Here is a 22,774-nt window from a genome sequence, read left to right as displayed (position 1 = left end):
TATCCTAATGTTGGAAAATGGGTTCATTAGGATAGAAATCAATTCTGAATATTAAAGAGAACCCCCCCAACCATGGTGTTATGTTTTACATTCTGAGTTTGTGTTTCTCTAGTGTTGCAAAGCCGCCCTGGGCACTCCCCAACTTTTTGCTGACTGACTGGTGGTACCTGACTGACTGACCCTGGCCTCTGCCTAAACAGCCAGTGCTATTCTGAAAGAGGCACTTAAAATACAGTGAAAACACCTACATACACTAGGGTGCACTATGGGTTAGGGTACCCCTATGATTGGCATGACTTCTCCTATAAGGCCCTAGTACATAATAGGGCAGGGGGATTAGAACTACTTTTAAGTCCCTAGAATATAATAAGGCATGGCAGTTTAGAGGCCAGCAGCCCTTTCTGCGCTTGCATGTGTGCACTGCTGAAGCCTGAGGTCAGTTTAAAAGTAGCCCTGTGTTATAGGGCTGCTTTTAAAATGCAAATTGTGCCCAAACTCGACTTTTGAGTTTGGGGAACTTACAAATTAATCAACTACAATGTTGGGGCAAAATTAAGTGGAAAAATGTTTTCCACTTAACTATGGCTGTATCATATTTGCCACATAATACATCATCTGCTGCATAATCTAACGATTTCCTCCAAAACAATTTTGTAGCTCAAACGGATCCCAAATTACTAAAAGAAATGTGACTTGTGCTGCTGTGAAGTTTAGGGCCCTTTGCAAAGGTTAGTAAAGAAAACAATTCCTAAGAAAACAATTGGTCCCAGACACTCCTAATGACACTCAAATTAATACCTGTAGGAGAGTGTAGTATGCAATCAATTCATACAACCAAAAATGTATAATGTAAAGGCACATTCAACAGGGAAATCTCATAGATAAGAGGCCAACCAAAGTCAATTAAATTGCAAACATCAATTTATTTCCCGCTGAATCATAGTCATAAAATGCAAACTTAGGGGCTGACTACGATGGCAGGCGGACTTCAGTACCACCGCCATCGAATCGGGGAATGGGACCGCTGGCCTTCAAGGTGGAGGCCCCACGATAGGCATTACAATGCGACTGCCACTACGGTGTTCGCAGTGCCTATCTTTTACATTGGAGCAGGTACTGCTGGCTGCATCATCCGCCGCAAAGTAAAAAAAAAAAGGAACATGTTAAATATATCGGTGCCTGCCACATGGTGCAGTGATATGTTGTGGGGCATCATAGATGCCCCCCAGGACCCATGTCTGAGGGCCAGGGGTAAAGGGGCATGCTACGGGCCCCCAATGTCCCTTTCGCCAGCATTTCCATGGCAGGTGAACCGCCATTGATAAGCTGGCGGGTAAGGGACATCGTAATCCCTGCTGCGGTGCATGGTAGGCACCACCAGCATTGTAGGAACCACGAGCCCCTCCACTACACCGGCGGGCTCAAGAAGCCCGTCGGGTGCGTGGTGGTTGGTCTTTCCGACCGCCAGGTAACCACCCGCCATTGTAATATGGCGGGCTGTGATGCAGTCACCAATGGCGGTGGGACCGCCACCGACGCGGTGACGTGGCGGTCCCACTGCCATTATAATCACCCCCTAAGTTTGGTGTGCATGCAAATCCTACATTGCCAACCCCTGGCAAGTTGCACTGCTAGTGCTGGAAAAAGGCCAATGGAGGTACCAATGGGTGAGGTGGACTGGCCTCAAGGGTCTTGTGACCTCACTGACAGATTCACTGTCGATCTAGGGTGTGCTTCTTCATATGCCTGCCCGTAAGACTGGAAGTGAACTGCAGTATGGATTGTGGTGGACAGGTCCACCTGCGGGTGCTAAGACACCTGGGCTTCTAAGGTCTATCGGGCCTTCTAAGGTGTAGCATCGGAATAAGCTCTGTCAGGAGTGTGGTATGGTGAACTGGTCATGAAGGTCTGAACATGGTTCTCCAGTTCCAAATTCAGCAGCTCTGGCCAGAGTGCCACATTCTCTCCCACACTGAACACCATACTGCCCCACTGAGAGAAACTCGCACTGCCTTCAGCACAACTCAATTGTGCTGCGACTAAATTCAAATTATGCACTAGACAACAGTAAAATGCTGCCTGAAAAAAAAATGAATAACACCCTGGAAAAAGCAAACACTCATAGGGAATGTAAGAATAAAAAAAGCATGTGAACTGTAATCAGAAAAAAACATGGTTACCTTAACGGTTTTAAACTCATTATTCAGAAATCAGTAAGTGATTTTGCCTGAAAAGTTCAAGACATGGCTACAGGACCAGGAAGGGACCCCTTTCAATGTCCATTGCTTATATCCTTTCAAAATGTATGCAGTTTGGTTTAAAAAAGACCACATCCTCAAACACAGAGCCGCATTTTATAAGCTAAAATAATTAAAAAGTTGAAAACGATCATATTAAATGTTTCCACTCTACCCATCAACCAGGTATTGCAGTCCCTTTAGGAATGGCGCACTTACCCACCCTGGGAAAACAATGTTGTTTAAAGAAAGAAGATAAAAAGAAAGTAGCGCTTTCACTGGCAAACTCTGTAAAGTGGCGCTAATGTGTGTGGGTGTAAATAACAGTCTGGCCTGTCTGCTGTCCACTCTGTATTACTTTATTTAGGTATTTAACTATTTTTTCTCTCCATTCCGAAGTTTTTCTTTTCAATAGAAAACGGTCAGAAAATGAGGACATTTACAGCCAAAGTGTTCAGCCTTTTTTGGATCAATTTCACAGGGGAACAAATAAAGAAAAGGAGAGGCAAGAGAGAGTACCTTAAGAGCTGCCTCTTGAAATCAGCACGTAAGCAGGAGCGAGACAGAGACAGAAAGAGATGGAGGAATAAAGAGAGGAGGGCAGCCGCCAGAGGCAGATCAGGAGTAGTGGACACAGTCCTTGCCATGAAGGAAAAGAGACAGCGTTTATTTTTTCTCCGTTCTCTGCCCTTCCCAGAACGGCTGAGCCTTCCTGCAGCATAACAAAAGGCAGAGGGCGGGTGGCCTCTGACTCCAGGCAGGTCAAGTGCAGGGCCATTAGGTAGCGCTTTCGCGTGCTAATGGCCCTGCGATAACAGAAGGGAGAGGGGAAATTCCTTTGTCCCCTCATCCCCCCCACCCTTGTCCCCCGTGTCCCCCCCACTCCAAAATCTGGGGGGATATATCCCCCGCGTCCCCCACACTTCCTACGCCCATGGATAAGGTGCACAGACAGATCCGCAAGTGCTGAACAGCTTCGGTGCTTCTTATGCACTGAAGTACATTGGCAGAGCTGTGTGTTATGTACGAGGTGGGGATTCTATCTGGTTTTCAGTTCTATAACACCAGGGGGCGCTGCAGGCCAGGAATGGATTACATTAGAAGAACTTTATGTGACTCTCAGTACCAAAATAGTAAGGGATGCTGTGCTCTGGCAGAGCATATGGAATGGCAGGGAGGCTTCAGGGCGGGAATGGGAGCGGAACTATAAGTGCTGAACGGCAGGGGCGCTGCCTATCAGCATTCAAAGAACGGTGATGGATCAAACCCAGATCTGTTGACTGGGTGTGAGTGTTTGATTGGTTCTGATGCTCCGTCCATCACCACCCCCTTTTGTACCGCTTTGTTCGCCATAAGTTGGCAGGGTATGCTCAGACGTGAGTCCCTTGCTCACTTTGCCACTGGATTCAAGCAAGCCTGGCTGAAGACGGCTGAAATGCCAGAAACCGGTCCTGGGAAGCTTGTTTCCGGTCCAGGGAAGGCATGGCTTGGCAGTTCGGGCTGGACTGTTCCCATGAGGCACAGGGTCAGACTGATTTGCATATGGCCATGTCTGAACTGGGGTGGCAGAGTGGGCTAAAGAACGGTGATGGATCAAACCCAGATCTGTTGACTGGGTGTGAGTGTTTGATTGGTTCTGATGCTCCGTCCATCACCACCCCCTTTTGTACCGCTTTGTTCGCCATAAGTTGGCAGGGTATGCTCAGACGTGAGTCCCTTGCTCACTTTGCCACTGGATTCAAGCAAGCCTGACTGAAGACGGCTGAAATGCCAGAAACCGGTCCTAGGAAGCTTGTTTCCGGTCCAGGGAAGGCATGGCTTGGCAGTTCGGGCTGGACTGTTCCCATGAGGCACAGGGTCAGACTGATTTGCATATGGCCATGTCTGAACTGGGGTGTCAGAGTGGGCTAAAGAACAGTGATGGATCAAACCCAGATCTGTTGACTGGGGGTGAGTGTTTGGTTCTGATGCTCCGTCCATCACCACCCCCTTTTGTACCGCTATCAGCATTCAAGTGCATCCTTAGACCGCGAGGGGGCGTGGAGGAGCCGATAGTCAGGATTAAGGTAAATTATTGGAACTGTATGTGGCTCTCAGTGCCGTACAGTAAGTCATGCTGCAGGGCAGGGCTGAGGTAGATTAGCAGAGCAGCGTGCTGCAGGACAGGAATGAAGAGCCCCGTCAGAGAGGCCTTGGAGTCACAGCAATGGAATGAATATCAGTGCATGCTGGATGTGAGGACTGAGTGCGGCTGGTAAACTGGACGTGTCTCCCAGGCCTGGAAAAGGAAGGCGCTCTGCAGGCCGCGGTTGAGATACATTAGTGGAGCAGTGGTGTGCTTCAATGCTGGGACAGCAAGCGGTGCCCAGCAGAGGGTTTGTGAATGTCAGGGTCGGGGGGCAACAGCGAGTGCTGCATGGACAGTGAAGAGTCCGAGGATGGTGCTCCAGATCAGACTGGTGGCGCATCCGCAGGGCGGGGAATCTACGCCACGCACCCACGGGGACGAACACGCACCGGAAGTAGGATGACCAACCGTCCGTAAATTTCACGGACAGTCCGTAATTTCGTCCATCTGTCCGTTGTCCGTGAACGATTCTTTAACGGACGCCATTTGTCCGTAATTTTAACCGGGCACCGGTCGCACCACCCTAAAGCCGGCACAGCTTCCACCCACCTCCCTGCTTGACTCCGATGCTGTTGAGGTCGGGTGTAACAGACTCCGATGCAGTACCAAAGCTCAGATACCCAGCAGCATTGGAGAGGCACAGCGGGGATGGCTACACTCACACCTTCAGCCCTTGATGAGCTGTTAAGAGGGGCTTGAAGGTGACAGAGGGAGGGGCTGCAGCTTCAGGCGCAGGGGCATCTATTCAGATGCAAACAGCCCTGAATGCGTCATGTCTCTGCAATTTAGAGGGGCCTCACACATTCCCTTTCTGCCCAGGGCCCCAAACATCCTAGAACCGGCCCTGATTACACAGAGGCAGCACCTGGTTCTCTTCACAGAGCTTAATTACTGTTACTAAATTGTAAGCAAACCTCAGTTCTTCAAACATGCAGTCTATATTGTAATAAAACAAAGAAATGGCACAATCACACCCACACTGATTAACAAAGTATGGAGGACTATCAGTTAAATCAGTTCTCTTGGAGTATCTCCTTTAAGTACTGTACATCACAGTGGGGGGTGGCAAAACCAACATTTTAGAAAGAGAGACGTCGTCTCGTTGTCTTGTGCAGGAGGGGGTGAGGAGCCCTACCCCACCCTGGAAGAGAGCAAGATGATACTAGAATACTGCATGCCCACCCCTATGCCCACCCTGGTGGATCCCGTTTCCCCTCCTGTCCCCCCCCCCCAGTGATGGCTCCTGTCCCCCCATGTGGTGGCTCCTGTCCACCCCCCCCCCGCCTGTGATCGCTCCTGTCCCCCCCCTGTGGTGTATCCTGTCTCCGCCCTGGGTGGCTTCTGTCCCAGTCCTGGAGTGGCTCCTGCAGCGAGGGTGAAGTTCTTGATGGGCCTCTTCTAAAAAAGGCTCAGCTCAAAATTAATATGAAAAGGTGAGCAAGTTAGTAAGTGAAGGGATGGGTGGATGGCTGGATGAATTAGTGAAAGGGTGAATGGATGAATGAAAGATTGAATAGATGGATAATGAGAGAGGATGGATGGATTGATGAGTGAGTGGAAGGATGGATGAGAGAAAAGGTAAATAGCTGGATGTATGGGTGGAAGGGTAGCTAGATGGGTAAAAGGGTGGATGGTTGAGTGAAAGGATGGATGAGTGAAAAGGTGGATGATGAGTGAGTGGGTGGATGGATGAGTGAAATGATGGATGGATTGATGAATTGATAAGTGCAAGGGTGAATGGATGGACGGATGAGTGAAAGGGTGGATGTAAGGATGGATGAGTGAGTGAAAGGGAGGGTAGGTGGACAAAAGGATGAATAGATGAGTGAAGGAGTGAAAGGATAAATGGATGAAAGGATGGATGAGTGATGGGGTCAATGGATGGATTCATGAGTGGATGAGTATGAATGAATGAATGAAATAAGCTTTATTTCGATAAAACATATCTTAAAAAGCACATACAAGTGTGACATACAAGACAAAATTTTGTGAGACCAAAAGACAGGCCATGTGAGTACAATGTCGTCATGTTTCCCAGGATGAGCAAAAAGTTAAAAATACATATAAACATTATAAATAGGACAATTTAAAAAGAGAGTATAAACAGACAATAAAAACAATCAGCCTACTTAATTAAGGGCTACAAGGGCTTTAGTTCTTATAAGCCAAGACCACCTCAGAAATTTCGATAGAGCGCAGTCGTGCAGAGATCGCGTGTCTGATTTCAGAATGCGCAAAGCTGTGAGATGGTCGCGTGTACCCAGGGCTCTACATAGGGGTTTAAGCCAATAAGATCTTGGGGTTTTGTATTTGGGACATGCAAATAAAACATGTACAATTGACTCAACTTTGGTCTCGCAAAAAGGGCAAAATGGTGATGTCTGGGAAGGTGGTTTCCAGCGTGCGGTCAGCTCGCGGACCGGAAGAGTACCAACCCTAAACTTAAAATAGAGGGCTCGGTCATACGACTTTTGGATAATGTCAGGATAAGGCTCATAACGCACTTCGTCTTTGAGCATAAGAAACTCAGTAGTTCTACTTCCACCTTGGGAGCTAGAGTTCCTTTTTGCGATCACCCAGCTCCAGTATAATTTCTTTAACTCTGCTTTCGGGGGTGAAGTTCTATTTACCCAAGCGTCTTTAAGGCCAAGGTCAAAAAGCAGGGCCTTTACGTCTTTCAGCCATTTGAGTTTATGCCAGGAAGGCATAGACAGTATTTCGGATAGGCCTTCCGCATACTTGGCTAGCTCAGGAGTCCGCCAAACCCGGGCCCAGAGGAGTAAGGGGCGTACTTTTGCCAAGTCTTTCATCGCATGGCACCCTAGATCCATTAGTAGGGGTGTTAGAAAAACCCCACTCCCACACCGGAAGGGTGGTGGTGGGTCTTCCAGACATACACTGTGGTAGCTTGGCTCGAGTGGTCAGGGAAGGCACCGTGTTAAGCATACGTCATACCCACACAATAACCATGCGTGCATCCGTTCCAAAAACGACACTACACCTTAAAAATTATACTGAAAATATATCTTTTTATCTTCTTTTCTCTTAGTTGCTGATTAAATAAATAATAATACAATCACAGTACACAAGGCTTTTTCTTAAAAAGTGCAGGTCAAATAAATAATAACACTTTACAGGTGCAATAAATAGGATCAGGTCAAATAAATACTGTGAAGGAATAAATACTGTGCAGGAATAAGTTAGCTCAGGACAATAAATACATCACAGGAATAACTTAGATAAATACAGTACCCTCAATAAATAATATCAGCCAACAATGACATTTGTAAAATCAGATCACATTTAAAATACTATGGGCTGATTTGGCCCAGTCACAGCTTGTGGTTAGGTGGATGGCCTGAGGGGTATACTCCCTGGCTTGGACAAGGCTGAGGCCTAAACTGAGGTAGGTCAAGGGGGAATCTAGAGATCTGGCTCTCCCACACTACACAACCCCTCTGTATTAGTCTCAGCTCACCCCTGGCACAATCAAGCTGGTTCCAGCACCTCTCTAGCCTCTAGGATGGTCTCTTAGGGCTTCACAGGGCCTTCGGCGCCCTCTATTCCACTTACTGCCCTTTTTATGAAGTTCCGACGCCGCTGGAGTCGTGTCGACGCCGTGAGGCGGTTCCGGTTCGATGTCGGCGGCCTCGGCTCAATGACAGTTCTTGTCGACGCCGGTATGCGGTTCCGGTTCGATGTCGGCTCCGGTTCAATGACGTCGGGCAGTCTTGGCTCGATGTCGACTTCGGGCGGCTCCGGTTCGATGACGTCGGGCGGCCTTGGCTCGATGTCGACTTCCGGCGGCTCCGGAGTGCGATCTCCACTCCCGACCTCCGGTGCTCCTTCCTTCAGGTTCCGGCGACTCCGGAGTGCGACCTCCACTCCCGACCTCCGGCACGATTCTCTTCAGGTTCCGGCGACTCCGGAGTGCGATCTCCACTCCCGACTTCCGGCACTCTTCACCTCGGTCTCCGGCGACTCCGGAGGGCGGACTTCACTCCCCCGTCGACGCCGCTCACTCGACCTCGGGTGACTTCCTCCTCGACCTCTGGTACTCTCCACGACCTCCGTCGGCGCCCTCTCTCGACCTCTGGCGGCTCTGGGTACGACGTCTGCTTTCCAGTCAGCGCCGCTTCTCCACCTCGGGCTCCAGGTCTCCAGGCTTCTCGACGTCGGACTTCAGGTAGTTACCAGTAACCAGGTCAGGTACTTGCTGTTCTTTACTTTTAAGGCCTGTTCCTACTGTCCAGGTCCTTAAGATGGTTTTTCTTGCTTTCTCCCACACAGGGCGCCAGGCTGGGCTCAGTCAGTAGGGACTAGTATCAAGGGTGGGTTTATGGACCCCACTCCAGGCACAAGTTTCCACCCCTGCTACCTCACTCCTTCCTCCTTCAGGTTTCTGCTCCTCTCCCTTCACCAGTCAGGTGCCAACTGCCAGCTCCAACTGTCAACTCTGACTTAGCTTCCCAACATTCTAAACCGCCTCCAACTGTCACCGGGTTCCAGAATGTTGCCGAAGGTTCTAGTAGGTTCCAGTGATGTCACAGGTGACAATGGGTGGCCTCCATTTTGTGCTCCAGGCCCTCAGACAGAAGTTCCAGGGGTAGATAAAATGGCTCCCTGAATCTGCATCAATACTAAAAAGTCTGGTGGTTCCCAAAAAGGAAAAATTCTAACAGGGTTTGAGGCAAAAGTGGGACAAAATAAATAATGATGAGGAGGGACCACCCAAAGGGCTGACAGGTCTAACAAGGGGCACTATAGGAGTGCTCTGCGGAAGTGCCATCAGTTCCTTATAGAAACTAGAATCGGACTTGGCGAGCTCATCAATATTATTTAAGCCCCATAGTTCGGCACCATAGAGTGCCGAGCTCACACCTTTTGCTTTATATATATCCAGGGCTGGAGCTATTGGCCTAGACGTAGAAGAACGATGTTCTCTAAGGAGGGCACCAGTAACCCTCTTATGGGTTAGAAGCATCTTTTGTAAGTGGGATGACCAGCGCATAGTATCTGTAATACGAATGCCCAGATAGTCGAATTCTTTTACCTTTTCAAGGGTAACCGCATTCAAGACTGGGGGCCGCCCTAATTTTCTAGGTGGATTCAAGATTAGGTATTTTGTTTTAGTAGCGTTTATGATAAGGCCTCTAGCACTACAGAAGGTTTGGAAACTATCAAGAAGAATTTGTAGACCCATGGGTGATTTGGACAACAGGAGAGTGTCATCAGCAAACAGGAGAGTTGGAATGCGTTCGCCCGCCAGGGATGGTGCATCAGAAGGAACTTTTTTCAGATGATACACTACACCGTTCACATAAAGTGAAAAAAGGGTAGGGGCAAGAACGCATCCCTGGCGGACGCCCCTTTTCACTGGTATTCTCTCTGTTTTCTGGCCCTGTGGGCCCCAGCGCACTTGAGCGTAATTTCCCTCATGAAGTTTTATTAATAGAGCCAGCAAATAAGAAGGAATATTCATATTGGCCAGGACACGCCACAAGGTATCGCGGGGAACAAGGTCGAATGCTGTTTTAAGGTCTATAAAAGCAAGATAAAGGCTGCCCTTTCCAAGAAGGACAACCTTCCAATAGATGAGAAACAGTCTAAAGACCTGTTCTATGGTGCCTGTCCCTACCCTAAATCCTGCTTGATAGTCTGAGAGGATATTGTTATCATTCGCCCAGGATAAGATCCTCTCCAAAATCACTTTCTCGGTCACCTTCTGGGATGAGTCAATCAGACTAATTGGGCGATAGTTAGCTGGATTGTCTCTAGTGCCCCTTTTGAAAATGGGAACGACCTCGGCCCCCTTCCAGGATTCGGGGACCGGGGCACCATTAGTGATGGCATTGATTAGGGTAGAAAGGAGCTCCCCCATCTAGGTGGATCTAATTTGAGGACATCACCAGGAATGCCATCCGGGCCAGCTACCTTCAGGGGGACAATGGACTTGATGGCATAGAGCACTTCCCTATCAGTAAAGGGGTCAATGCTCAGTGCGTCCATAGAGGAGAGCACCCCATCAGAAGGGAACATCCCCACGTCTTCGGGTCGAGAAGAATAAAGTTTGAGAAAATGCTCAAACCGGGCCGTACTAGTGATATTACATGTTAAGAGTTCGTGGGCTGGTCTGTTTTTAGATCTAATTGTATCCCAGAAGGAACCAGGGTCACGTTTGAGGGAAGCCTCCCTTAATGCCTGCCAATACTGTTCATCCAAAGACTTTTTGGCATTAGAGACAGTGATCCTATAGTCCTTCCTAGCCATCTGGATCTTGGGTATAATCCTGGTTTTAAGAGCCGCAATCAGGGCAGATTTATTCTTCCTGCAATTTTGCGTGTACCAACCGTCCATAGGCGTGCGCTTGGCCTCACCTCTCGGTGGGCCGCCTTTGCTGTGTACTCGAAATAGGTTTCCCAGCTTATTAATAGTGTCTTGGAAGACAAATGAAGCCTTATCACAAGCAGTCTCATGGGTGCTTGGTGAGGCCAGCTCATCTTGTGCTGCATGCAGTATTGACCTTATCAATTCGACTTTCTCATCATCCAGCCTCACTTTACGCCATTTAAGGCGCCTCTCGCAATTAGCAGGACGTACCTCATGGGTTTTCATAAGGCTGGCTGCTGAGGGGAGCAAAGACCCATGTGCTTCCTCCCATAGCGATTTAATACTGAGGGATAGCTGATTGTGGTCGCTATCGTATGAGGGGATTATTTCCATATCCACCTCATACGCCCAAAGACTAAGATCGAGGAGTATATAATCGATCCTTGAGGTGTGGTTTATCCTATTATAGGTATGTGTGCCTTGGAGATCAGAAGGTGTTCTACCGTTTGCCGCCCTAATCCAAACTCTAGAGTCATAGTGTTCATAAATACGACTGATTTGGTCCATCTCTTGATAGGGGGCAATGATAGTATTGGGATGCCTCTTTTAGTGTCGTCCTCAAATAGATCAGGAAGATCTAATGAGGCAAGGGGCTCAAAGGAGCAATTAAAGTCTCCTGCTACCAAGACGTGGGATGCATGGTGACACTTACGTAATTCGCCCTCAAGAAGTGTGAGTGCAGGTGACAGGGCACCACCATTAAGACCCCTGGCATAGACATTGAGTATATCAAGAGACTTCCTTCCCTGGGTTCCCTTAAGAGTGAGCCTTAAGATGTCAGGAGAAACAATGTGGGCCTGCCTAGTAGTGCACCCAAGGGAAATACTAACCCAAATCAGGAGACCACCCGAAGGGCGTCCTCTTCCTGTCGAGGGTAGAGTGGCCGGTACGAAGAAGGTAGTGTAACCGACCATGTGGTAGGGCACTATGCTCCAAGTCTCCTGGAAAATACAGATGCTATAGGGCACTATTAGAGAGTTCCAATATGGGAGATCTAGTTTGCTGGCGAGGCCAGCTACATTCCAGCTTAGAACCCTAAAAGAGGAAACGTCAATGGCTACATCTCGTGTTATGGAAGGAATAGGAGAATTAGAAATAGCCTGCGGCAAGCTGTGTAAGGAGGGCGGCGGAGAATAGTTACTATTCTGATGAATTGGGATAAGCTGTGGACTATGCTGCTGGGCATGGGGGCTCGGAATGTTTTGGGGGGAATCCCCGGCTAAATCAGTAAGCACATTAACATCTTCAGTATTTTGGACTCCTGCGAAAAGGTGAGTACCATCCCCAGCAAAAGTTCCATGTCAATAAGAATCATAGCGACCATAGGGTTCACAATATCCATTTGGAACAGATGGAAAATGGGCATTATCGCTGGGGGTCCAATCTCCCTTAAAATACCCATCATGAGGCAAGTGGAGAAGGGAATGTGAGTGATGAAAGTACACAGAGTCTGAATAGAATTGGCTTAAATCTAAACATCCTATGCCATTGGTATTGAAACCTGATTGTCGATGATTACAGATTAGCTTGGTGACACGGGGATCCCTAAAGTTTATAATGACACAATCGCCAGACATTTTCTTTGGTCTGTTACCCACCCAAGAAACCCTTCTAACATGAAGAACGTAACCATCCAGATGTCTAGGGAGCGGCCTATTGATATTCAGCCAGTGTGTTGTTTTGTTTTTTAACTCGGTAAAAGATTCTGGCTTGCCAGCTTTAAGGTGTGGAACTCCTGTTAAAACGGCAACAAAGGGTAGGCACTCCGGTGGGAGATTAATATGGGGTAAATTTTGTTCAGGGTAGGTAACAACGTCATTCAATTGGACTTGCACAGGGTCTTTACTAGGGGATTTAGAGGAGTTCTGTGCGGGTTTTACCCCGCGTCCCGATGCTTCAGGGGTTATGGGACTATCAATCGGACCAGAGACTGATTTTTTATTTGTGGATAGGCTGCCCAGGTTGGATGTGGATGCTGGGGGCTTGGTACCGAAGGAAATAGCTCCATTCTTTGGCCCTAGACATGAAGCAGCATTTGGATGCGATGGAACGGCTTGGGAGGTAGGATCATTGTGGATCATTTGAGGGGGGTCAACAATAGCAGGATTATCCTGGCCCATCTTTGAATATAACTTGATCAGGGATTTGAGAGAAAAGAAGTTGTCCAGAGAGGCCTGCTCAAATTTCTCAAGCCTCTCGGACAATGCTCTTACTCTTTCCATCAAGGGGAGTATGAGAGATTTGATGAGTAGCTCGAGTTGACCAACAAGAGAAACTTGGGATTCTAGATCTTCTTGTGATTCAGGATGTAGAGAGAGCTGCTCTACAGAACTTTGGGGAACCAGATTGGTGGAATGTACAGAGGATAATCTAGTCCTCTGTTGGTTTGGGAGGGGCTATGCGACCCACTTTCTTGTCTTGATTATTGCGCGATTTACTTTTGCATTTCTTGGGTGATTTTGTATGGTCCTCGTTATTGCCACTACCCACTCTTTTTCTTTTACTTGGAGCGGATTTTGGGCCTGCTATAGTAGATGGCTCGGGGAGGACAAAAGTTTCAGGAGAGGGAGTTATATTGTTAATAGATTCAGGGGCGACTAAAGGAGTGACCAAGAGGGGAGAGTATGATAAATCAAGCTGTGTTTGGGGACCGTGGTCTATAGAACTAGCAGGATTTGTATCCGCACTAGTCAGCATGTGTTGTGTGTTCCCCGTTATTATTCCATCTGGTTGAATATTGTCTGGGACAGGGGAAACAGCTGATGCAATTTTGCCCATTGAGGAGCGTTTGTCTTTAAGCAGATCGAGAGAAAGTCGGCGTTCTGTGATTGCAATTTCTTTTTCAAGCACAGAGCAAGCACGTATTATAAAGTGATCTAAGGTGCCACTCACTGACGCCCCGCCTGACGCACCTCCCTTACCCGAACGCGTAGACATTGCCATTGATGGAATATATGCATACAAATTACAACATGTGATGTAACAGGCAGTATGCTACACGTATGATACACCAGGTCAATCAGAATGAAAAGCCAAAAGTCACGTTACCGGGAGTGGCAGAAACGCAGGGCCAAGAGGGGTGGCCCGGCCCGACCTCCTTTGGCCACAGACGGCCCGCCCTTTGCCCGGGCTTAGCCCGGCGCTGCCCGCGCGCGGACCCGCGAGGCGGTGGCTCTCTTAGCTTTTAAGCGCCTCCTGGCGCGAGAGTACAGGGGGCGGGTTCGGGTTCCGCTTCCAGTCCGCAGCTAGGCATCCTGGGTAAGGTAGTCTCCCACCACACTTCGGCCGCGTTAGGAGGGCGGCGGCGGGGGGGGGGGGGGGGGGGGGGTGAGACAAACGGTGCTCACAGGACAACACCCAGGAGATGGGACAGGTATGGCAGAGTTTAAGAGCCACCAATGCAGGTACAAACGGTCGCCCACTTTGTCAGAGGCTCTCTTAGCTTTTAAGCGCCTCCAGGCGCGAGAGTACAGGGGGCGGGTTCGGGTTCCGCTTCCAGTCCGCAGCTAGGGATCCTGGGTAAGGTAGTCTCCCACTGCACTTCGGCCGCGTTAGGATGGCGGCGGCGGGGGGGGGGGGGGGGAGACAAACGGTCTTCACAGGACAACACCCCGGAGATGGGACAGGTATGGCAGAGTTTATGTGCCACCAATGCAGGTACAAACGGTCGGATGAGTAGATGGATGGGTGGGTGGATGGATGGATGGAAGGAAGGAAGGATGGCTAAGTGAAAGGGTCGCTGGAGAGAGAAAGGGAGGATGGATGGATGGATGACTGAAAGGGTGGATGGGTAGAAGGATGAGTGACTGGGTGGATGGATGAGTAAGTGAAAGGATGGGTGAAAGGGTAAATGGCTGGATGGATGAGTAGAAGAGTGGATGGATGAGTGTACAGATGGATAGGGTGAAAGGGTGGATAATGGATGGATGAGTGAAAGGATGGATGAGTGAAATGATAGATGGAAGGATACATGACGGATAGGTTTGCAAATGGTTGAATATGTTTGGATATGGCTGGGCTTACATTTATACTATTGCGCGACCTCCTCTGATGTGTTTGTAAAACTTACCTATTGTCTTGAAGTTTTGTCCTGAATTTGGACCTCCTGCCCTAAATTTGTGTCCTGAATTTTGACCCTTTGTCCTGAATTTTTACACTCACCGTCCTGAATTTGCACCAATGCTAGTTGGTCACCCTAACCGGAAGACACGAACCGCGCAGTCATACCTGGAATCCATGCCTCTTCAGGGGCGAGCGAGGGCGCTGTGAGGCCCTTCCTCGGCTTCTGGCTTCTCCCTAGCGGCGACTCCAGTAGACATCTCCGGCTGCAGAAGGAACAGAGAGATGACAAGAGGTAGTCAGAAGCAGCATGCATGACCTGCAGGGCCTAAGCAAGGGGGCGGAAGTGATCTGTGATATTAACGCACCCCCTCCACACTAGGGTGACCAACTGGCATTGGTGCAAATTCAGGACGGTGAGTGTAAAAATTCAGGCCAAAGGGTCAAAATTCAGGACACAAATTCAGGACAGGAGGTCAAAATTCAGGACAAAACTTCAGGACAATAGGTATGTTTTAGAGGAGGTCGCGCAATAGTATATAAGTAAGCCCAGCCATATCCAAACATATTCAACCATTTGCAAACCTATCCATCATGTATCCTTCCATCTATCATTTCACTCATCCATCCCTTCATCCATCCTTTCACTCATCCATCCATCCACCCACCCTTTCACCCTATCCATCTGTACACTTATCCATCCAATATTCTACCCATCCAGCCATTCACTCATCCATCCAGCCATTTACCCTTTCACCCATCCAGCCATCCTTTAACTTACTCATCCATCCAGTCACTCCTCCTTCCACCCATCCACCCTTTCAGTCATCCATCCATCCTCCCTTTCTCTCTCCATCGACCCTTTCACTTAGCCATCCTTCCTTCCATCCATCCACCCACCCATCCATCTACTCATGAATTCATCCATTGACCCTATCACTCATCCATCCTTTCTCTCATCCATCTATCCTTTCACTCCTTCACTCATCTATTTATCCTTTTGTCCATATACCCTCCCTTTCACTCACTCATCCATCCTTACATCCACCCTTTCACTCATCCGTCCATCCATTCACCCTTGCACTTATCAATTCATCAATCCAGCCATCATTTCACTCATCCATCTACCCACTCATCATCCATCCTTTCACTCATCCATCATTTCACACATTCATCCACCCTTTCACTCATTCATCCACCCTTTTACCCATCCAGCTACCCTTCCACCCAGCCATTTATCTTTTATCTCATCCATCCTTCCAGTCACTCATCAATCCACTCATCCTCTCTCATTATCCAGCTATTCAATCTTTCATTCATCCATTCACCCTTTCACTAATTCATCCAGCCATCCACCCATCCCTTCACTTACTCATTCGCCCACCTTTTCATATTAATTTTGAGCTGAGCCTTTTTGAGAAGAGGCCCATCAAGAACTTTACCCTCGCTGCAGGAGCCATTCCAGGACTGGGACAGAAGCCACCCAGGGCGGAGACAGGATGCACCACAGGGGGGAGAGGAGCCATCACGGGGGGGGGGGAGGCAGGAGCCATCACAGGAGGGGGAACAGGATCCGCCAGGGTGGGCACAGGGGTGGGCATGCAGTATTCTAGTATCATCTTGGTCTCTTCCAGGGTGGGGTAGGGCTCCTCACCCCCTCCTGGACAAGACAACGAGACGACAGGCTCTCTTTCTAAAATGTTAGTTTTGCCATCCCCCACTGTGATGTACAGTACTTAAAGGAGATACTCCAAGAGAACTGATTTAACTGATTGTCCTCCATACTTTTTAGGTCTCGGCTGCGAAGGCTGCGCTTGCGCAGTCTAGCTCCGAGATTTAATGACTTGGAGAAGAGGGGCTTGAACCCGCCCCTCTTCTCCCCTGTTCTCCATTGGCTGGCCTCTTGAATGCTGGCCAGCCATTGGAGAAGAGGTCAGTCATTCAGATTAGGCCCCGTCCTTTTCGGATCGGGGGGCGTGTTTTTTGCAAGAAGTCTCAAGGAGGAGATAACAGCAAAACACGCCCCCGAATCCGAAAACGACGCTGCGTTTCTCCGAGGCATTTCTGCTCTGCCTCGGAGAAAGGCAGTGGTGTGCCTTTTGCTCTGCCTTGTTTTTTTTTCTCTCGCCATCATCATGAACCAAATATGACCTCGACGATTTAACACCCTTTCCCGGTCTTTTGGGGAATTTCTTTCAAGGAGACTACTTTATGTCATGTCTGAAGCCTCAATCGGGAACTATAGGCACCTGGGAGTGCTCGGAAAGCGCGCGCCGTGGACTCTGCAGGGGGCCAGAAGGGGTAGTGAGCAGAGCGCGAGCGCTACGTCACCGAGGCAGCGATTAGCGCGAGCTCTGCCTGTAACACCGAGGCAGCGATTAGAGAGAGCTCTGCCTGTAACACGCCCCCGCCCTGTAGTAAAGACTGGACACAATGAAACGATTCTTCTTTTCATGCAGTTTTCTCCTCCACTAATCCCGCCATTCAGCAGTTTAGCTAGCTTGCAAATTCAAGTTGCATGCTGCCTTCCATCCTGCCAACCCCACCCCCCCCCAACCGACACCCCCTCACCCTCGCTCAAAAAAAATCTCGCTATTCACCGATGGACACCATCTTCAGTGCCGAGCAGTCAGTCTTTTCAGAAGAGAACGTTTCTCCCAACGGAATGGATAGCTCAGGGGGCTAATGCACACGCTGCTGTGATCTGTGTGTGACACCGTATCTACGCAAAGAAGGGCGCGCTTGTTTGCTGTTCCTTCCGAGTACGACACAACGGTCGCCATTTTCTAGGGCAGCAGCAGCCCAGTTCATACTTGTTGGCCGGCAGGTCTGAGGCAGCGGTTCGCAGTCACTCCTCGGACAGACACTTCTGTTCATTCGTGCTGTGTTGTAGTGTCGGGAGGGGTGGGGGACACCGTGCCAACACCTCTTGACCCTTCCCTCGCCCCAGCCCACATCCTTGCACCCTAAAGTCTGTTCTAAACTTTCATGAGGGGACAGCTGGCAAACTCCTCTTTTCTCATTTTGTAAAAACAAAACCGAAACTATACAAACTTTCTTACAAAAGGCTCAGGCTATGTATAGCAACCTTTTCATGGGGGCTAGCGTCGCAAATGTACAAACTGTTTTTGTGTTAGTCGGCGCAAATACAGATATAATCAGAATTACTGCACTTGGTTGCTGTTTTTCTCTCTGAGTAGTTTCTGTTGCCTCAGAGGGCGAAGAGCACCCAGTTTGGACCTGGGGGCCCTGGGTACACCAGAAAAGTAATACTAAGACTGTTAGAAGTAACGGGCCACTAAAGTTGCATAGAAACAGCTGTAGCGAGGGCATTAACCCACTGAGATATGTTTCCAGCACTGATGCAGTTAGGAAATGGAAAGAAACTATATTTAGTGTTGGTAAAGCTTCCCTTTCGATTTGCCCTCTACTCCGGATTTTAGTGAGCCTCTATCTTGGTCAATTTGAAGAGAACAGGGTTAGCAAGAGCCAGTGTAAGTGGGCGCTATAATACAGGCGTGCTGTTTCAATAGGCCTCCCTTTTCGAAGTGCTGCGAGCCTTAAATGCTATAGCGCTACATACCTGCGAAGAGCGCCAGGAAGTGTGTTTTTGCCTCCCTCTGTCCCAATTATACAACTGCCAACATCGGAGGATTCAGAATGTAAAATTAGTAACTATGCAATGTAGTTAAAAAGAAAAACGCTTGTTCCGCGGAGAAGCGCCTAGAAGCGATTCCGGATGCAACCAGGTGTCGAATGCATCCCTTATGGACTGCAGTAGTAGTACTGGCCCTTCAGAAGAGTACCGTAACTCCGATACTACGTGCCATAGCAGGTGCGGGGAAAGGCAATATTGAAAGAAGACTGGGCAAAAAAAATGTGGATTAATAACCTGTGGTGGTAAAACGAACTGTCGGTGATCCGCTCCCTCCCCCAAGAAAGTCCTCGTAAATAGTGCAAGAGCCCCCCCGCCCCTCCCATCTATCGGGGAGGCTGTGGTTCTATTGTGAACCCCGGACAGCCCCTCTGTTTTCTTTGTGAAGCCGCTCATGTGTGCACGGAGTTGCTGCTTTGACGTAGGCCGACAAGCCGCCTTTCATCACCCCAGATTTCAAGAGTTTAGACTTTAATAGCAATAAAGACCACGCAAAAAGCATAAATAAAACCAATTTCACTTCCCCGCGGGCCGCTTTGTTTGCATGTATTACGCGAAGAGCTGGATCTTAAACGTGTTAAGCTTCCCTCAACTTGTGGGCAGCGGGGGCTGAGTTTGAGGAACTCGACAGCAGTTCACAGCTCCGAACACGAGGGCACCACATCTCCAGGCTGCGAGCCGTGCCCGCTGCATGCGTGTCCGTCAGTCAACGCATGTCAGAGATCAAGTGGACACATCGGGCACCTTTAAAAACACAAGTAGAACTCGAGCCATGAAATAAACATTTTATGACCGCTCCTGGGCAGATGGGAGGAGGGGTGCAGGAGGCACACGTGGATTTGCTACACTTTCATTCTCTAAAGCAAAGGAGCGGATAATTATTTCAGCCTGCTGGAAACAGCGTCCACGAGGCGAGGTGCCCGCTGCAAGAACGCGCTCTACCCCCAGCGCAGACATCCGCGTTACTTTCACAAATCACTGGGATGCAATCCATCGAGGGGGGGGTCCTGGGGGTGGCAGGGGCTGGAAATCCGCTTCAGAAAATAAGGCGTTATTTTACGCCATTGGGATTCAAATTAGAGTTAAAAGATAGTTTTTTCTCAATGTGTACCGCATTATTAAAAATATTTTAGTTAATTCCATTTCCCCAGACTGACATGGAGAAACACACAATAAAACGTCTAGCAGCATATAGTATGGGCCCATGAACACACCCAGTTCGCAGGGGAGAGCGAGGGTGTGTCAGTTTATGAACTCAATCTGTTTGTTTAGTAAAGCGCCAACTTGCGACAACAATAAGCTTGACGTTGGAGCGCTGCAAAGTAAAGTGGCTTTAGCAAAGGATACTAGCGACCCTTGGGAGCCACCATGCAAACCTTCCCCACTGTCAAGATCTCCAGCGCCGTGAAGCCAACGGAGAGAAAGGGAGACACACACATACAGAGCGAGAGACAGAGAGAAGTGTGAAGTATGGGAGAGTAAAAAACAATATATACACACACACATATATATATATACACATACAAGCATACATGCAGGGAGAAGCTAGATAAAAGACAATTGTTTACAAGTCCACGCGAGAGGAAGTGTATTTTAACTTAAAGGGTGACCTTGGAGCAGCAGAGAAAGAGGGCAGCTCCCAGGCTCCTTGAAGGGCGCGTAGACCGGTTTTGGCGCTAGCACAAGGGCGTGCACGGGGATGGGAAAGTAAATGAATGAGCAGGGACTGGAATGCGTTACCGAAGCCTGACGGTGGGAGGTGGGGGGTGAGTAGTAGGTGAGACAGGGACTGAAGGAGCACTGTGGCAGTGTAGGTGAGAGTGGCACAGAGAGGGTTTTTGATGGGTATTTGAAGGTATATTTGGATTGAGAGAATAATGGTTGATGCCCGGGGTCCTACGTGAAGTATAGCGCTCTCCTCCTCAGATCACCGAACCAAAAAAAGAACAAGCATTTACAATGCAACGGTCTCGGCATTGTTAAAGTTAGAGCTATTGGCATTGCTCATGACATTTTTTTGGTTTATGTTTTTGTTTTTAAAACATGTAGAGAAACTGCATTGTTGTTTACAATGTCAATAGCTTAATCAGTGTGTGTGTGTAGGTGGCTCTGTGTGTGGGTGCAAATGCAATAGGTCTCGCATTTGAGAGTGATTAAGCTATTGACATTGTAAATAACAATGCCGTTTCTTTAAATGTTTTAAAAACAAAAACATAAACAAAAATAATGTCATGAGCAATGCCAATAGCTCTAACTTTACCAATGCCGAGACCATTGCATTGTAAATGCTTGTTGAATTAGTGTGGGTGCGATTGTGCCATTTCTTTATTTTATTACATTATAGACTGCATGTTTTAAGCGGGAGGTTTGCTTACAATTTAGTGACAGTAATTAAGCTCTGTGCAGAGAACCACGTGCTGCTTGGGGGTAATCAGGGCCCTTCTAGGATGTTTGGGGCCCTGGGCAGAAAGGGAATGTGTGAGGCCCCTCTAAATTGCAGAGACATGAGGCGTTCAGGGCTGTTTGCATCTGAATAGATGCCCCTGAGCCTGAAGTTGCAGCCCCTCCCTCTCAGTCACCTTCAAGCACCTCTTAACAGCTCATCAAGGGCTGAAGGTGTGAAGGTCGCCATCCCGCTGGGCCTCTCCAATGCTGCTGGGGATCTGAGATTTGGTGCTGCATCGGAGTCTGTTACACCCGACCTCAACAGCATCGGAGTCAAGAAGGGAGGTGGGTGGAAGCTGTGCCGGCTTATGGTGGTGCGACCGGTGCCCGGTTAAAATTACGGACAAATGGCATCCGTTAAAGAATCCTTCACGGACAACGGACAGACGGCCGAAATTACGGACTGTCCGTGAAATTTACGGACGGTTGGTCACCCTACCCCCCCCACACACACACACACACACACACACACACACACACACACACACACACACTTTCTCTCTTTTAGGTCTGGCTCGCCAGCGCCAGAACTACTTGATCGATGTTAAAAGAGCTGTAAGAAGCACCTCTGAGAGGGTCTTGGCTCCTCCCACACGTTCATGTGCCTCCCTAGAGCATTCGGTTGAGTGGAACGTGTGTGCTTCCACTTAAAAAGAGCTCTTGCATGGCACCTTTGGCTGTATTGGAAAGTGTGTGATCAGTAAACAAGGCCACAATTGACTCTGGTGACACAACAATAATAAAGGTTACAAACCTGATTGCTTCATTGGTAAAGTTTATGTCATATACCATGTCGGATTTGTTTCCCATAAAAATCCATGACAAAGGCAGTAGCTCTGACGCATTTATTGTGAAAGGCGAATGTTATAGCCTACGGATCTCCAAGGGTGGATTATCAGTAGTGCTAATCCTGTAGACAGATATTTTGTTACATAGAATTACAATAAATTACTGTAGGCTTGATTACCCCTCCTACCAAACTGCAGGGGTAGATGGTTTGCACTATGAAACTCCCCATTAGGCCCTTTTAAGAGGGGTTCTATATTGTTGGGTCAGCTGTAATTATTAAATACTTTTAACTTGGTCAATACTATTTTCCTGTATGTGTCTTAAAGTTCTTTTTTCAGGATCTGCTGTGAGACCATACATACATACATACATACATACATAGGAGGGTCCTTTTCAGCCGTTGGTCTGTTTGAGTATCATTCACATTCTGCGTCTGCATGTAGCAAGTGGCAGTGATTCAGCGCACTTAAGCCATTGGCTAGATTGGCCTCAAAGTGACTGCATTTGGACATCCCTTTTTATAGGTCCCCATTCAATTCCTTCTGTATTCTTTTGTTGCTACTCTTTTAAAAAAAAAAATGGTGCTCCTGGCAGCTCCCGAGCCGATGCTAGCAGATCGCTTGCTTGCCACTCTTCATCTGCTGTGCACAACATCCCGCTCAACCACTACTGCTAAATGAAAGGCCATCTTGAAATCGTTAAATGATACACAATATCTTTTCTGCGCACATAGTGTTACTATGGAATGGAGGGGTGCCTAGGATTGTCTTGCCGTCATTTCTAGAGTGCTGCCCAGTTTGGTTACTGGGAACCCTCTTGCAACAGGACTGTGAATAGTGTAACACTGTATTGCCATTCCAAGATGGCTAACACATTGCTTAAAAAGATGGCAGCCATGCTAGAATTTCAGAACAATGATACATCATGCACACTATCATTCAAAAATTGTTTAACAAAGCAGGATTTAATTTTTTACTTTTGCGAGTCATATGCCTGCCACATTTAGGCTGCTAGAGTTTTTTTGTTGCTTTTATTCTTTTAATTTATGCTTATCTTTTAACTTACCTTGCA

General features: G+C 48.3%; 1 protein-coding gene across 12 annotated transcripts in view; it reads right to left on the bottom strand.

The window, feature by feature from the left end:
- The window catches only part of PROSER3 (proline and serine rich 3), a 185,719-nt gene that overhangs the window by 122,971 nt on the left and 39,974 nt on the right, over positions 1-22,774 (bottom strand). For 4 of the 12 annotated variants that reach the window (XM_085615926.1, XM_085615925.1, XM_085615928.1 and 1 more), the window contains exon 2: positions 14,983-15,080. The exons of the other annotated variants lie outside the window; for them this stretch is intronic. In XM_085615926.1, coding sequence (XP_085472052.1) covers positions 14,983-14,993 — 11 coding nt within the window. In that variant the 5' untranslated portion in view covers positions 14,994-15,080. The remainder of the gene's footprint in view (positions 1-14,982; positions 15,081-22,774) is intronic. 12 annotated transcript variants of the gene reach the window in all.

Source organism: Triturus cristatus, chromosome 7, assembly GCF_964204655.1.
Source record: "Triturus cristatus chromosome 7, aTriCri1.1, whole genome shotgun sequence".
Lineage (NCBI taxonomy): Eukaryota > Metazoa > Chordata > Amphibia > Caudata > Salamandridae > Triturus > Triturus cristatus.
Note: the sequence above shows the minus strand (reverse complement) of the source record. Positions and strands in the feature narration are given on the sequence as shown.